This window comes from Perissodus microlepis, chromosome 12, assembly GCF_051167445.1.
Source record: "Perissodus microlepis isolate ML-2025 ecotype Zambia chromosome 12, ASM5116744v1, whole genome shotgun sequence".
In the NCBI taxonomy this organism is placed as follows: Eukaryota; Metazoa; Chordata; class Actinopteri; order Cichliformes; family Cichlidae; genus Perissodus; species Perissodus microlepis.
Window position 1 is genome coordinate 27,676,780 of NC_140472.1, and position 15,352 is coordinate 27,692,131.

Here is a 15,352-nt window from a genome sequence, read left to right on the forward strand (position 1 = left end):
ATCAGGATGTCCAAAAAACTCACTGAAAAGCCTTCAGCTAATCCAAAATGCTGCAGCAAGAGTACTGACAGGGACTAGAAGGAGAGAGCATATTTCTCCTGTTTTGGCTTCCCTTCATTGGCTTCCTGTTAAGTCCAGAATTGAATTCAAAATCCTGCTCCTCACATACAAGGTCTTAAATAATCAGGCCCCATCTTATCTTAATGACCTTGTAGTACCATATCACCCTATTAGAGCACTTCGCTCTCGCTCTGCAGGCCTACTTGTTGTTCCTAGAGTATTTAAAAGTAGAATGGGAGGCAGAGCCTTCAGTTTTCAGGCCCCTCTTCTGTGGAACCAGCTTCCAGTTTGGATTCGGGAGACAGAAACTATCTCTACTTTTAAGATTAGGCTTAAAACTTTCCTTTTTGCTAAAGCATATAGTTAGGGCTGGACCAGGTGACCCTGAATCCTCCCTTAGTTATGCTGCAATAGACGTAGGCTGCCGGGGGATTCCCATGATGCATTGAGTTTTTCCTTTCCAGTCACCTTTCTCACTCACTATGTATTAATAGACCTCTCTGCATTGAATCATATCTGTTATTAACCTCTGTCTCTCTTCCGCAGCATGTCTTTTATCCTGTCTTCCTTCTCTCACCCCAACCGGTCGCAGCAGATGGCCCCGCCCCTCCCTGAGCCTGGTTCTGCCGGAGGTTTCTTCCTGTTAAAAGGGAGTTTTTCCTTCCCACTTTCGCCAAAGTGCTTGCTCATAGGGGGTCATATGATTGTTGGGTTTTTCTCTGTATCTATGAAGCGCCTTGAGGCGACTTTTGTTGTGATTTGGCGCTATATAAATAAAATTGAATTGAATTGAATTGAATTGAATGTTGCTCTAGTATCGCTGTTCTAAAATTTGAGGACGCATGATATTATTCAAAAGGTCTGAAGTGATATTGTTGCCTGGAAAATTTGGTCTTTAAGTGATGCTGTATGAACACTGCTTCTGGGTCCAAACTACTCTGCGTTTATTATGGCTGTTTTGTTTTTAACATGTTTTAATGCTTTGTATCTTGTTCTATTTAATCTGAACAAGTCCCTAAAAAAGGCAGTAATCATTGTTGGCCTCTCTCGGTTTTTATTACCACTATTCATTTTAAAGCTCAGTTTTTAAAACCTTACGATGTAACTACAGCCTAGCCCATGCAGCAGTAAATGAATGACTAACCTCGTATTGTGGATGGATTATCTCAGTTGTTCTCCCGACTAAAGTTTAGTCCGTTTACAGCATCTTTTTCCTGCCATGCAATTACATTTGTCCCTAACCATCGGGAACCCTCACGTTAACTTTTACTGAATGGAAAAAACGTTAGTGTCCATCCTAGGGCTGTTCAATATAACGATATATATCGGATGACGATATAAAAACGTCTATCGTTTCATTTTACGCTATCATTTGTTTCGTGGTGTCGCAAAATAAACTTTACGGCAATATTTTTTCATCGTTTTGATGGTCACTGTAGTGGCTGTATTAATTTCTTAAAGTTCTCTCTTTCTCTTATATTTTATATAACCACACTATGGATGGACAAGCGCCTGTTTTTATGCATTGTCGTTAGCAACAATGACGGTAACAGCATCGCGTGTCCGCTTGTTTATGTTCCACATAAACCTTTCACAATAAAGCTCAAGATCCTGTTGAGACTTTTCAAAATAAACTGAATCACGCGAAAGAGCAGATTATTTACGGATGAGAAGTAAAAAAGAGCCGCCAGGTGCTAAAAAATAAACCTTAGACTTAAACGTTAGAACAGGCTTTTCCCCGCAGCACGCCGTGTAATAAATACTCACAAAGAAAACGGCGGCCGTTACAACTTATGTCTAAAAATGTATAGTTTCATGCATCGGTTGAAACACTCGACTCCAGCTACATGACGCGCAGCTGGAAACACTTCACGCAAGTCAAGCTGCCCGTGATTCACAGAATTTACAGAAAATGTTAGATTTTTGTGATTTATATCGTTATCGGGACGATAGAATTCTTATATCGGGATATGAGATTTTGGTCATATCGCACAGCCCTAGTTCATCCTCATGCTTCACTGTGTTTATATGAATGCTTACCATAACTGTGTAGCTATCCACCATGTAGCACATCATTATAGACCAGCTACCTCAACTTCAGTAGCCCTACAGAAGTCACTGTTGTTTAGTTTTTTGTCTTCATTTATGTTGGAAACAATATCAGAGCTGTACGTTTTAATTTTTTAAGAAATCCCTCAGTCAGATCATTGTATGTTATGTTTGGGTGAAAACTAGCGAGCCAACTCCCTGCTAACTTCTAACTCCGTTAAATTTCATAAATTCTGTTTTCGTGGATGCCTGGATGTTAAACTTGATTGTTACACCTGGTGGAGCAGCCACACTGATCATTTTTATTAAAGATGAAAGAATTTAGACAGTTTGTAACTCTCAGTGATGCTGCAGTGTTCGTTTGACTTTGGGACCTGAAGCGGAGTTTGGACCCAGAAACAGCTCATGAACTCAAACTTAAAGACCAGATAGTTCTGCCTGTTGATGTTTCCCAGTGATTATCAGTGGTGTCGTTGCTGGATCTGTACATTCCAGCAAAAGGAACACCAGTATAGGGCTTCAGGTAGGGCTGTTCGATATAACGATATATATCGGATGATGTCTATCGTTTCCTATCACGCTATCGTTAGTTTCATGTTGTTGCAAAATAAACAGTTTACAGCAATATTTTTTCATCGTTTTGATCGTAACTGTAGTGGCTATATTAATTTCTTAAAGTTCTTTCTTCCTTATATTTAATATAACCACACTACGGGTGGACAAGCACCTGTTTTTACGTGTTGTCATTAGCAACAATGATGGTAAAACCATCGCGTGGCTCCGCTGTCCGCTTGTTTGTTTTCCACGTAAACCTTTCACAATAAAGCTCAACATCGTGTTGAGACTTTTCAAAATAAACTGAATGATGTGAATGAGTATGCAGAGAGTTTACGGATGAGAAGCAAAAAAGAACCGTCAGGTGCTAAAAAATAAACCTTAGACTCAAACATTAGAACAGGCCTTTCGCCACAGTACACCGTGTAATAAATACTCACAAAGAAAACGGTGGCCGTTACAACTTATGTCTAAAAATGTATAGTTTCATCATGCATCGGTTAAAACACTCGACTCCAGGTACACGACGCCCAGCTGGAAACACTTCACGCAAGTCGAGCTGCCCGAGATTCACAGAATTTACAGAAAAGGTTACATTTTTGGGATTTATATCGTTGTCAGGACGATAAATGTCTCATATTGAGATATGAGATTTTGGTCATATCGCACAGCCCTTGCTTCAAGTATTTATCATCACTGTCATTCTAAATGTCGCCATTGACTTTTTTCCCTTCAAGGTCTGTGATAGCAGTGGTGACTTTCTTTGGTGACAATAGCATAAACCGATCAAAACATGTCTCGGTGTCACTTATTCTTGGCACAGCAAACTGGGTAATGCCAGGGGTCATTTGCAGCTGTTGCCCTGCCATGTAAGCCAGGGGGTACTGGACTCCAAAAGATATAACCACTTTTGGATTTGTATGTTTCAGCAGAAGCAGGAGCAGCTTCAGCACCTGTTACCTCCTTATCAGATGTATCTATATATTTATCTATATCGTCGTCCTTCTCAGAAAGAGGGTCATCCATATTGCTGTTGATGCAGAAGATATGATCCAGAGCTTGATTTATTGTAAATCTTCTTATTTTTGTATGCTACAACCTGGAGATTTGTACTCTGCAAGTCACCAACTAAACTGAGTTGGTCCGTACATTACATATCTGTACATTTCCATCTGGACATTTTCAGTGAGGCAGTGGGGATAAAGGGGGCTGTTTGTTCAGGGAAGGAGATAAACAGGTAAATAGAGAAGCCCCTAACTTCTCTCTGACAGTGTTGGTGAGCTCAGTTTTAGCACTTTTATTTTTTTATAGTGTTATATTATAACTGGTTCAAAACCGACAACACAAATATCCTAATTTTCACCAGGGGATTTTATAATTTAATGAAATTGTTCTTTTCTTTTTTGTTTTGTTTAAATAAAGTTTAATTTGAGACTCCTGACAAAGTCAAAAAGCCTTGATGCAATAAACTGAATTTAAAAGGCACTTACCTACAGAACTTAAAAACGGGAATCACTTCACTCAGCAATTCCCAGCTTATTTAAAACCTTGCAGGCTGTATTCAGTATATAGTTTTCAGTTTTACCCAGGTATTTACTTAAATAATTCTTTTGGTTTAGAAAAGAAAGCATCATCGAATTCTAGTATCCAGTGTGGTTAAACAACTGGATCACACTAAAGTGCTTATTGTCAACATGAGGAGAAATTTGTCTCTAATTCATTGCCAACATGCATGTATACTTGACAGCTTAGCATGCATGAATAAACTGGTAGGGCAGTGTGTTACACTGATGCGTAAGTGTAACAAAGTAGTCTTTCATAATAACAGCCACAGAGGTCGTCAAACAGGATTTTGTAGTAAGAATATGATCCGTGACGTAATTTGCTCCCGGCCAAGGTAAGGAGATATTAGTCTAGGAGCCAGCGTAGCAGTGTGGTGATCTGTCAGCCCAAGATGTTATCAGGCAGTATCAGCATCCTTGTTGCAGCAAGAGTATGCATAACAACCATAAAAATCAATTTATACATAGAGATTATCAATATAGTTGCTATTTGTCTTTGACCAGTCAGCTTGTCTAGCAGGAACTTCCAGTTGTTTTATGTTTTATTTGTTTAGATAAGACACATTATGAACAGCTCTATGTTTAAAGGTAGCATGGTAGCTCCAGTCATGCGTTTATTACTACTTTGTCATGCATGTCATAATGATCTAGCTTTTTTCCTGCTCAAATGAAACATTGATCACCAAAATTCAAATGCAGTAGATTTGGTAATTTTCTGAACTTTTATAATGACTGGAGGCTGGAGGGAAGTTAATTTGAACAGTTTACAGTGGGATTGTCCCAAAAACACAAAATTAATTATTCCTTACTTTTCTCTGTGTGCTTGCCTTGGTCACCATTTCACTTATTGATCTGGGAATATGTCACTGCAAGACAGTAGTTATGGTCTCAGTTCTACTTGTTAAGAATGAAATATGCCAGAGTATTTCTTCGCTCTTCTTTGTATCCAGATTGTTTTATTTCAGTGTATCTCTCTCTACATGTGTTTCTTCTTCGTTTCTTTGATGTTTTCCAATATTCTGTCCTTTAAGTTTCCCCCGTATGTGAACTGACTGTGAAGTTTTTCAGTATGACTACAGATAAGACTTCAAAAGCCCAGCTGTTTTATTGTACTAATTTTGGATAGCATATGACTACAGAACTTGACAAACAAAGCTAATTTTTGCTGCTTTGAAATCAGATTAATCTATGTGCATTCTGTCTCTGAAGTGTTCTAAACGAGTTACTGTGTACTTTTACTACTTTTCTATATCTTTATATTTTTAAAAGTCATCATATTCATGCAAATTTTTTAATAAGGAAACCTTTATTTAAAATTCTGCACTGAACTGTATTATCCTCCTCTCTCTTCCTGTGTTAGGCTACCTACCCAATGGTATCCACGCAGTGGAGGCAATGTTAGCAGCAGCCAGCATCGGAGCTATTTGGAGCTCAACATCTGTTGACTTTGGAGTCAATGTAAGGACTTTCCTTTATTTCTTAATTTATATATATTTGAGTCGGACTTTTATTTCCCCTCTGCTGTATTAAAGCGGTAATAAACCAGCTGTATTTAATCTGACATCTTAGATGTAGTTTATATATTTGTGGATGTAAGTTAGGTAGTAGTATACCCGTAGCAGTATTGGGGTTGTTGTATTATATTTCCTCTTGGTCTTTCATCTGCTCTTATTGGAGGATCGGGGAGTAAACTTTGCCTTTGAGATTTCTTTCCCGAGTCTTTTTTTGCCTTTGGTCTCGGTATTTTTTGATCTTCTACTCCCCCTACTGGCAGATCCGAGAATTACCATTGCTACCATGAAACAAACCTGTGGATTTGGATTCTGCTCTACTCTTGTTTCCTTTTTGTTATAAAATGTTTTTATTTTATTATGTATGTTATTATTCTATTTTATTATTGTATTCCATTATTATTCTAGGGGTGTTGTTTGTTTGTTTGTTTATATGTTTGTTTTTTTTCTCTGGAAGGTGTGTGTTTTTCTCAGAAATAAGGGTTTTATGTATATTTGTTAAATTCCTAAATTTGAACTCTGTCCTTCTCTTTTTTTCAGGGTGTCCTTGACAGGTTTTCTCAAATTCAGCCTAAACTGATCTTCTCTGTTGCTGCTGTAGTGTACAATGGGAAAACACACGACCACATGGAAAAGCTAATTAGTGTTGTGAAAGGTTGGTTTTCATATTGGAGAAAGACATTTACCAGCAAATTATGTATGTATATATATATATATATATATATATACATGTATGTATGTATGTATGCATGCATGCAAGCATACATGCATGCATGTATGTATGTTTAGTGACAGTAATTACAAATCAGAATTTCTGCGCAACTTGCTGACTTTAACTATGTTTGAGGATGAAAGAGAATATAAAACATTAGCCTTTTTCGCTCTTTCTTCTAGGTTTGCCAGACTTGCAGAAAGTCATTGTGATTCCTTACGCTCGCACCAAACATGAAACTGACCTTTCCATAATCCCCAACAGGTGTGTGTCTGTAAATATAATTACACTGTTTTTAAACTGAGAAACAAAAAGAGACATGCTCTACGTCTATTTTTTCACAGTGTATTTATGGATGACTTTTTGGCATCTGGGCGTGGCGAGGGTGACCAGTTCCCTCAGTTGGAATTTGAGCAGCTTCCCTTCAATCATCCTCTTTTCATCATGTATTCCTCTGGAACCACAGGAGCTCCTAAATGTATGGTCCACTCTGCTGGGGTAAGAAACACAATGGCTTGCACTTGCTCTGAATTAAAAGTCTTTAGTTTAAATACACAAATACACAGTATTTTTCACACACATAAACACAAGCACACTGCTGATAACTTTATATAATAAAAAAAATCACAATGCCATCACTGATTGAAGCCCATGGGTTGCTGTGTATGCTTGTTTGTCCTTGTATAACATAAAACATAATTGCTGTTTTTGTAGCTCATGCTTTGTTAATGCTCCACAAGGGGTAGAGGCAGAGGCAGCTGTCTTACTTACTTAGAAAAAACCCACTCTGGTCACATCTGTTTGCAAAGCTCTCCTGGGCTGACCCATGTGTAAAGAGTCTGATCCTCTCTAAAAGACTAGATTAATGTTTTCAAGAAGACAAATAGGGAAAACTTTAAGGAAGCATTTGTTCAGTAAAACATCACATCATCATTAGTCAAACATCAGCGCATCAGTCAGCAGATTGCAGATTGATGCCCAGTTGTCATGAGATTATGGATTGTTGGATTTCCATCTTGTCAACATTGAAAGCATTTCTTATTTATGCTGAGTCTTGAAGCCAATTCTCGACCTTGGAAACAGAAGTTGGAAAAAAAAATCATTTAGTTGCTGGATGATTTGTGATGTGTGCTATAGAAATAAAATGTCCGTGATTACACACATCCTGCTTAATATGAGAAAAACCTGTTTTTATGACTTAGCAAAATATGAAGGCTTATTAATGTTATGATATTCATTGTGTGAGTGCAGATTACTTCATAGTCTTTTTGAAAGGGCATTAATCCAATTTATTATTTTTTTAATGCTGCTGAACATCTTACTGAGATCACTTTTAGTATCCTAACAAAGCAGCTCCAGTAAGACATCTGCTGAAATGGTCTGTCGTTTCATTCCGCTTCCCAACACAAGGTGGCAGCAGACCTCCATCAGCAGATCCTAGAAAAGGTTACTTGCTCTCCAGAGAGTGCATGAATGACATTTCCCTGCAACACACCACATCAGAGGTAGGGCTAGTGTGAGAAGAATATTTGATTTCAAAAAGACCACTGGACTTGGAAAGCTGGAGCACTCACCATTTCAAAAGGTTTAACCCACTCAAACAAATGCATTCATGCACTTTCACTAAACAGTTGGTCTTGCACTCTATCTGTCTGAGGGAAGTCTCCCCCCAAAAACAGATTTTTTTAGGACTTTTTCCATTATCTTGTAATAAAATAATTGCGACATAAGAATACAACAGTGAGTTAGGCTCAGCATATGGACAGAAGAAATGGAAAGCATACTCTGAGAGAATGTGAAAGGTAAAGAGCATTCTTACCGAGGGCTCAGGTACACTACAAGCCACATTCCAACAGCACTTTATTCTTTAAAGGCTTTTACCTGTCATGCACACACTCACACCCTGATGGGTGCATCAAGAGCAATTTAGGGTTCGGTATTTTGCCCAAGGCCAACTTGACAGCCGGGGATCAAACCATTGACCTTCCGATTAGTAGATGACCCGCTCTACCACCTGAGACACAGCTGCGCGGTTCTTAAAAAAGAAAAAAATTCAATTAGATTTTTAATGGGCTCATACTTTGCCTCTCTGCACCCAGTTTTTTTCCTTTTGTCCTTTTGCTGCTTCCAACTTGGCTTTTAGTCTCTCACCTTCCTTTCACATTGGTTTTATAGTCTAAACTTGCATTCCTTTTTCTTAGTTCTTCTTTTAAGATCCTCATCAGGTTAGTTTTCCTCTGCTTTCCCTTCTCTCTCCTACAGTATAGCTCCCTTTTCTTTCTTTCCCTTATTGTCTCTCGCTCTGTCCCCTTCTCTTTCCTTTGCCCCCACCCCCCTTTCTCCCCTTGCAGCCGATAATTGGACAGTAATGCGTTGGTGAAAACATTTCGTACTGTGACGCTGGCAGTCCTCTCTGGCTCAGCCAATTAGCCTGGGTACTGTTGTGCTTTCTGCTTTGTTACGGCTCTGTTAACATGCTGTCAGTAACAAGATGGCACGCACCAGAGGATGGGTATGGCAGCTGAGTCCAGCTAAAGACTATATGCACACACAAACACACGAATGCTTGGAGCACCTGTATCTATGTAAGGATGGGCTCAAAACCGAAATACACGGTCAGATACTTGCGTACCCTTCACTAGCAGTAATAATGTACCCAGCTGTGATATGCTGGAGACTGTAACACTTAACCACAAACTTCCCTTTTAGTCTAAAAATAAAGTGTCATGTGTCGAAGCCTTGTCAGAACTGTTGCATAGAATTTTTTAAATATGAGTGACACGTGTCAAATTTGTGTCAGCTCAAATGAACTAAACTTTACTCACAGATAATGAGATAAATCGACCATTCGATCATTAGATTACTCGTTAGTCTCGATAGTCTCTAATACTTGTTGTCTTTTTAGGGCTCTCTCATCCAGCACCTGAAAGAACACATTCTCCATGGCAATATGACCAGCAGTGATGTCATCATTTACTACACTACGGTAAGCTCACAACCTGTTCAAAGTGACACACTCATGGTTTGAATATTTTCAAATACCAGCTGGTGTGTAATGTTTAAAAGTTTAACTTTTCATGTGCAAGTCGGGATGAAAAGTCTGAGATTACTAGTGAATCCTTCTTTTTTGCATTAACCAATAGTAGTTTTAGTTGATAGTAGAATTTGATTTACTTGAACAAACCTCTGATGAATATGTTAAGTCCACTCCAGTGTCTTGTGAATGCTATCGTGGAATCTGTAACTCCTTTTTACAAAATTACTTTCTTTTACTCATGTTTTTTTTTTTTAAATATTCCTTGGATTATGTGAAAATCTGACAGGTTTTTTTTGATGTGGTGTCCAAGCGTGCACCAACTTAAATTTCAGTGAAGTTCCAGCTATTGGATTCAAGTAATCTGTTGAAATATATACATAACAATCTTTAGTCGATGTATCTAAATAGCGTATTTTATTCCTGAAAAGCAGTCAGAAGGACAAATGATAATTATTTAGAGCAAGTCAGAAGATAAACATCATGAAAAGCAACAACTCATCAAATGTTTGGCAATACCGGCCTAAAATAAATTAAACTTCTTGAGACATTTTCTTTAAACTGATTAATTTACTGAGTTTCAGCAGTTTCAGCGGTTTTGTAAAAGTCTCTTCACTGACAGTTTTTGTGCAGCAGAATTCACTTTATTCGCATGTGAAGACAGGTGCCAAAGCAGTATCTCAGCATGCAGTAAAATGAGAAAAATAATCAGGTGAATCACAGTCTGCTGCAGATGTCCATTTTGCTACACTCTGCTTTATCCGTGTTAAGACGAAAGGTGTTTTATACCAGATAAACTGACCACTGTGTTTGCATGTGTGGTCTTAGACTGGCTGGATGATGTGGAACTGGCTGGTATCTGCACTGGCAGTGGGAGCCTCTGTTGTTTTGTATGACGGTTCACCACTAATGCCGACTCCCAATGTACTGTGGAACCTGACAGACCAGTTGGGGTGAGTTAGCCGCACAAGCACGCACGCACGCACGCACGCACACACGCACACACACACACGCACACACGCATGGGGAGGATAAAAAAGGAAATGACAGTGGCTAACTGTGCTGAAAGAGGATATGCTCTTTGTACTTATTATATAAGTTGTTTTTATCATTTTTGTTTATATTTTCTTAGCGTTTTCAATGTTTTGACCTGCTGAGACTGTACTTTAGTAAGTGAAGCTTTAGGTTTTGGCACCAGGGCTTCTGAAATGCTAGACCATTGTGCCTTAATTGTCTAAAAAATGGACACTCCAAATTCTTAATAGATCGTACTGACATCTATTGTAGCTTTACTGGACCTGAAGTCTGGGAAACACAGCATTCTTAATAAGGGATAAGAACAAGTGAGTTTTCCTTTAACTGTATAGTGCTGAGAAAATCATACAGTTTGGTTTTTTGGGACCCTTGTAAATGTTCATACAATATTTAACATCAGCAGCAGCACATTAATATTTAATAATCAATATAACTTAGTACTTATGAAATTAGAAGAGATAAAGGAAAATCATCTCAAAACGATGGATTGTTTGTAAAGGACGACATGGAAGAAATGAAGGGAACATATAGTGGTAATTGAGATAACTGTTATATTTTTGGAATATTTTAAACAAATTTATATGAATCAAAAAATATGTTTGAAAAACAAAAAAACAAACAGGTTTTTAAAAGTTCCCAAAACTTGTCATGTCACAAGCCACCAGGCAGCAGCTATGTGACAGTTTTACCATGTGATGTATTGGTATTTGGACCAAACATAATTGTAGTTTCACATATCTCAAAAAGAAACCAGCTCAAACAAAAGACACCCCGAACTCCATTATTGATCGCCACAAATGAGCTGCCTTGCTGTCATTTTGAAAGTGCACAGTGAAGTGTTGCGCTCAGCTGAACAGACTGTTCCAAGTCAGCAGGGTCAGCAGTCCTTTAAGCTTTTTGATGTGGAGATTGATGGTGATGTTCATTTGGATGAACCTAAAAACCCATGCAAGACAACCACAGATACCGAAACCTGGATCTGGGTATTCAATTCAGAGGACGTTCACCTCAAAGGATGCACAATGTGGATCATATTAAGACAGGAATTTCATTTCATTTTTGAATGTCATGCCCACATTGGAAACATGGTTTAGAAGCTCGTCAAGATTTATCAAATTCAGAGATTCAATGTTTTTTTTTTTTCCCACTGTAAATTTGTTTCATCGAGATAAATTGATAATGTAAAACAAGATTTAAAGGTGAGTTTGCTACTGGGATTCGAGAGTTTGACGTTGTTAAAACTGTCTAGTCTACAATGTCAATATTTCCAGCAAATCTTCTATCTTGGTAAATGTCCTAAACACACCTCCCACCACCACTATCAGAATCAAAAATACTAAATTTTAAACTGGGTCTTGATCCTCTGTTGAACTGGATGATCTGCTTCGTAGTTCAGTTCTTCTGTCATTGCCCTGTGACATCAGCGATAACCAATAGGATCGGTGTCAGAGAGGTTAACATACACTCATTAGGGTAACACCTTAAGCCTTTTTATGCACGCTCTTTACTTTCCCCTTAGACCTAATTGACTACATTGTCAACTTATTTTTTTCTGTGTAAAGTATCTCATCTGTCTGTCCTCCACTCTGCATTGTACTCTGATGCTGAAGCAGAGTTTGTTTTGTTTTTTTTATGACAAAAATGCTAGGTGGAAAAAAAAAAATGGTGCGGGGGTTAAGAAGTGATAAACAAATGTATCTGCAAATCCACAGACACATTACACTCCAATTTAAAAATTAAACGAGCAGTCAGAAATATCCTCCTGTTTCTCTCTCATTTGATGATTATAATGATGATGGTGATGTTTATTGATCGGTGTTGTTGCTCCACTCTAAAACTTAATTTGAAGGCATGCAGAAGTCTGGGCATGAAGTTGAGAAGGTGTGTGCGGGTGTCTGTGCACACAGAGATACATCTGTGTTGCACGTGTCAGTTATTTGTAGATATGCAACATGAAACTACAGCAAGGCAGATGAAATTTATTATGGATCTTATAATATTTGTATTCATTTAATGCATAAATTGGCAAGCAGTTGCCAATCGCTTTGACCCGTGTTACTCCCTGACATCATCATCCACCAGCACAACCTTAAACCCCTGTTATCATTTGATTGCAGGAGGGATAAAGACCAAATGGTCAACGATTCAAGTGTGTGCATGCAGAGAAGCAATTAATTGATTCAAATATGATAGAGAAGATGGCCAGCACATATTTTTCCTCATTGTTTGCTATGTAGATCTTCTCAAAAGCTATGCAAGTGCTCTGCTCCAGTAGATATACTCATAGCATTTCCAATTAAAATGCTAGTTTTAGGACATGGCATAATGGTCTGTGAGAAAGTGGAAAATAGCAGGGGATAATTGCCTGCAAAATACAATATACAAGTTTCCAGCAGTAGTATGATATGCTATTTTGACCAGCAGTATATTTGATCATCCACTGGAAACAAAACTGATATTGAGTGTTTTTGATGGATTCTGAATACAGTAATTTATTCATTAAAAATAATATATGATAATGGTCTCTCTGTAATAACCTACTGCCACAATTTTAAAGAATTGAGATTATAGTTAGAAAGTGTTCAAAAAGTGAAAGATAGAGATGATAAAGATGATAGAGTAAACTGCATTATGTAACTTGCCCAAAAGAAATGCCCAGTAACACTTAATGGTTTATTATTACACCAGAAATATTTGCTTTTCTTATACTTAGTAGCAGTCCATCTACATGGATTGTGAATTGCATTTAATTAAAAAACAATGTAGCTTATATTTACTAGCTTGTATTTAGCATTTTTGAGCAATTGCACAATTTCGAGCAACTGTCATATATTTTGTTATGTGGGGCTCCTGACTGTAACTGTTCGTTATTTTATATGCTCAGCCAGGCTGTAGTTGAAAAAGAAATGTACTGTGGTCAGCAAAAGCAAAACCCTTTAAGGTAGCAGACCCATCTTCAGAGATGGCATATTGCCTTCAGCAGGAATTGGAATAATGGGGAGAACATTTTGACACATGGGGAGTAGCTCGAGTGCCAAGAAAAAGTACTCCTGCAGAAACTATTAACAGGATCAGTATGTAGGTCCTGACACCAAATTTCATTGTTAGTAGTCATTTCAATGATCGGATATATTAGGATCTATAATCTTTAAGTTAAACATTCAAGATGTCAGATTTTCAGTTTTAATTCAGGAGCTTTAACAAATGTATTGCATTAGCTGTTTAGAAATTGCAGCCATATTTGTTCATAGTTGTAACTGGACAATTGACACACAAGCAGTTTCATTGCCAGATGAGGCCCGTGCCCTCATTATTCCATCACAAATTAAACCGATAAAAGATCTGGAGTTGGCTCAAAAGTGCAGAATTTGTAGCATACTGGAAATTGGGTTTAAAGAGATTGATGCAATTAAAGAAGGCTCTTATTACTGTAGGTTAAAACCTAAAATAAATTAATCAGAGAGATAGAAAAATTTTAACGGCAAAAGGCCCGAAAGACTACAAAAACACAACTAAAGCAGATAATCGCAGAATTATTTCCTTTATTAAGAAAACCGAAATCAAGAATACTCTGAAGCGTATCATTGTCAGAGTCTACAATCAGGAGATGTCTTAATGGCTATAAATAGAGTGCAAACCACTGGTTACAGTCAAGAACAAGAAGAGCAGATTATAATTTGCCAGAAAACATCTAAAAGTGTCCGCACAGTTCTGGGGAAAAAAGAAGCAAAATGACAAAAAAGTAGAATTGTCCAGATGCTTATGGCCCTGTATGTCATGGAACGATTCAATGAGCAAGGTAAGAGTGCGGTTAGCAAAAATACCCACGTAATTTAATGAAAGACTACCACCATGACAGAAAGATGGATAGAACCTTTTAAACTGTGTGAAGATCAGCTAAGAGCTGATGTCAGCGCTATTAGCAAGTTTCTAGTGCTATGTTTAAAACAAAAATCCTCTGGGAAAGACTGACATGAATTTTTTCACAGATTGATCTTCTCAATTCAAGGTGGACATTTTAATTGGGACTAAATCTGCTAGAGCCCCAGGAAGTGTGGAACATACACTGAAGCGTCCCCATTTTGCCTCGAGTTTTATTGGTTAGTGTTTCATGATGATTTAACAGCTGAAATTATGCTGAATAAAATAATTTTAAATTATAGGAAAAGATTAGCAGTTGGAGCACATTTGCTGTGTTTATGATGTGGAAAGGAAAAAAAAGGTGAGGGGAGGCTGAGGTTTGTGGAGCATCTCTGTAGAGATGTTTATTTTAATTGGTTGCACATATTGATTTTGAGATTATCCATAACAAATGTTAGGCATTTTACTAGTTCTTTGTGTACAGGTAAATTGATATGGTTATGAGGCAGAAAAAAAATCTACCACCAATACTTCGAGACCACGTCGTTCCAATCCAGTCCACAAAATGCCTACAAAATGCCACATATAAATCACATAAAAATATCTGTCATTAATTTGCTTCAATTTTGATCTCAGTCTCCTATTTTAAATTCATGAAATTGTTTCTGGGCCTCTAAATTTCTGTTTGTGTTGCTAGGCAACATCCAGATAAACTGGAAAGGGTTGACAAGGCTGAGAGACTAGTGCTGAATTCCACCACACAATATTATTAAAACAGTATTATGTTTTCATGTCTCCTCTTTTCTTCCCTGCAGCTGTCCCTCAGAAACATCCTGTAAGCTTCATTAGAGATAATAGTATTTTTAGAAGTCTTCTCTTTCTGCTTCTGAGTTAATTTCAGTGTTGGGATTCAGGAAAATATCAGAGACATTTAAATTCTTATTAAAAAGCTATTCATGTTATCTTTTAGTTG

General features: G+C 37.7%; 1 protein-coding gene across 1 annotated transcript in view; it reads left to right on the forward strand.

The window, feature by feature from the left end:
* The window catches only part of aacs (acetoacetyl-CoA synthetase), a 44,640-nt gene that overhangs the window by 9,589 nt on the left and 19,699 nt on the right, over positions 1 to 15,352 (forward strand). Inside the window, exons 5-10 of the mRNA XM_084945587.1 lie at positions 5,587 to 5,684; positions 6,278 to 6,392; positions 6,632 to 6,713; positions 6,794 to 6,947; positions 9,355 to 9,435; positions 10,312 to 10,436. Coding sequence (XP_084801713.1) covers positions 5,587 to 5,684; positions 6,278 to 6,392; positions 6,632 to 6,713; positions 6,794 to 6,947; positions 9,355 to 9,435; positions 10,312 to 10,436 — 655 coding nt within the window. The remainder of the gene's footprint in view (positions 1 to 5,586; positions 5,685 to 6,277; positions 6,393 to 6,631; positions 6,714 to 6,793; positions 6,948 to 9,354; positions 9,436 to 10,311; positions 10,437 to 15,352) is intronic.